Source organism: Trichechus manatus, unplaced genomic scaffold (assembly GCF_000243295.1).
Source record: "Trichechus manatus latirostris isolate Lorelei unplaced genomic scaffold, TriManLat1.0 scaffold00160, whole genome shotgun sequence".
Classification (NCBI taxonomy): domain Eukaryota; kingdom Metazoa; phylum Chordata; class Mammalia; order Sirenia; family Trichechidae; genus Trichechus; species Trichechus manatus.
Genome location: NW_004444096.1, coordinates 654,194 through 655,712, shown reverse-complemented (window position 1 = coordinate 655,712; position 1,519 = coordinate 654,194). Strand labels below are relative to the sequence as shown.

Here is a 1,519-nt window from a genome sequence, read left to right as displayed (position 1 = left end):
TCTAGAGCGTGCTTCTCCCCAGATTAACCCCGAGACCTGGAGGCTCGTTTGTAAATTACTTCCTTTTTGTCCTGCGGGTAAATTATTCCTGGGTGAGGTTCCCTGGGGAACTCGGTTCCCGGGGCAAGAAGGAGCGCCGGGGCCCCTGAGTGGGCTGCAGGCGGTACCCACGGGTGCCCCCGGAGTGGGCCGGGGTGGGAATGTATCAAGGTCGGGAGAGATGTGAGCTCCGAGTCCAGGTGCGCCGCTCCTCCCCTCGGCCCCGCAGCCCAGCGCCAAGTTTGGAGCCCGGGACTCGCGGGGATCTGAGCACCTTCCCTGAGTAACGTGATGCGCTTCATCTCCTAGAACCCAAGCCCAGCTGAGCCCGGCGGCCTGGTCCCGAGGCGCTGCGGCGGCGCCGCGCGCCCCTGCCAGCTCGCATCATGAACGCCATCGTTTTCAACAAGCTCAGCGGCGCCGTGCTCTTTGAGGACCGCGGAGCTCCGGAGCGGGAGAGGGGCAGCCGGCCCTACGGCGGCGTCCTGGACAGTCCCCACGCACGCCCCGAGGTGGGCATTCCCGACGGCCCGCCGCTCAAGAACAACCTCGGCCTGAGACACCGGCGGACAGGGTATGCGTATTCCTCCTGGGACCCCTGACCCCTTAATGTGCCTGCAGGCGGTAGGGATGGGGGCGGTGAGCGGCGCGGGATTGCAAGTGACCAACGCTGCGTTCTCCTGGGAGGGCAAGCCTCCTCCTCCTCTCGCGCGTCTCATTTTAAGGTATTGGTGTCTCAAAATATGAAGGGGTCAGTTAGTCAGGACAGTTCAAGAGGACACTAGGAACTGCCCCCAAACCCTCCGATACCTGAACCTCGGGAGTAGGGGGTTACTTGTCCCTCTCAGGACCCGCGGTTGCAGACGCGCGCTTGAGGGCGAGGAAGAAAGTACTGGCCAGGATGCGCAGAAAGAGGCAAAACCCCCCTACGAAAGAAACAGGCAGGGCCAGGCAGCCGGCAATTCCCAAGTCAGGTCACCGGGGGCAGGACCCGTGGGCTTCCTGTCTTCTGCTAAGAAGAGAACGTCGCCGCGGCCTCGCGCTGTGCCTGGCCTTCGGCAAGGTGTCGAGAAGGTCGGCTATCGCCAGGGCGCCCCGGGCGCGCGGACCTGGCTCTGCCGGGCACGCTGCGAGCGCGGAGGGGCAGGCCGTGTGCCTGGCGTGTTCTGGTTTAGCGGGATGAGGGGGCCGCTGGGGTGCGGGAGCTCCCGGGTGGGCAAGCTGCTGCCTGCCTGTGCGTGAAGGGCGGTCTGTGTCCCCGCCAGATCCGAGCGGCTGCTTGAGCGCCCCGCGGGGGGAGGGGCGACTGTGCCGGCTGTTTCCACCTTAACGATTTGCATCAGCTGCTTGTTCTGCAGCGTTGCTGCTTAGTAAAATAGAGATTAGGTTTCGTCAAAATGTTACTACCATTCCGTTCGGATGGAATTGCATTTCAAAGTATTTAAAGAGGCAAAAGCCCTGGAGGCTGCGGCGCAGGCGC

General features: G+C 63.6%; 1 protein-coding gene across 1 annotated transcript in view; it reads left to right on the top strand.

Annotated features, from left to right (window-relative positions):
- Positions 1-425: 425 nt before the first annotated feature.
- Positions 426-1,519, top strand: part of MKX (mohawk homeobox) — a 67,909-nt gene continuing 66,815 nt past the window's right edge. The window contains exon 1 of the mRNA XM_004386268.1: positions 426-613. Within this exon, the coding sequence (XP_004386325.1) occupies positions 426-613 (188 nt within the window). The remainder of the gene's footprint in view (positions 614-1,519) is intronic.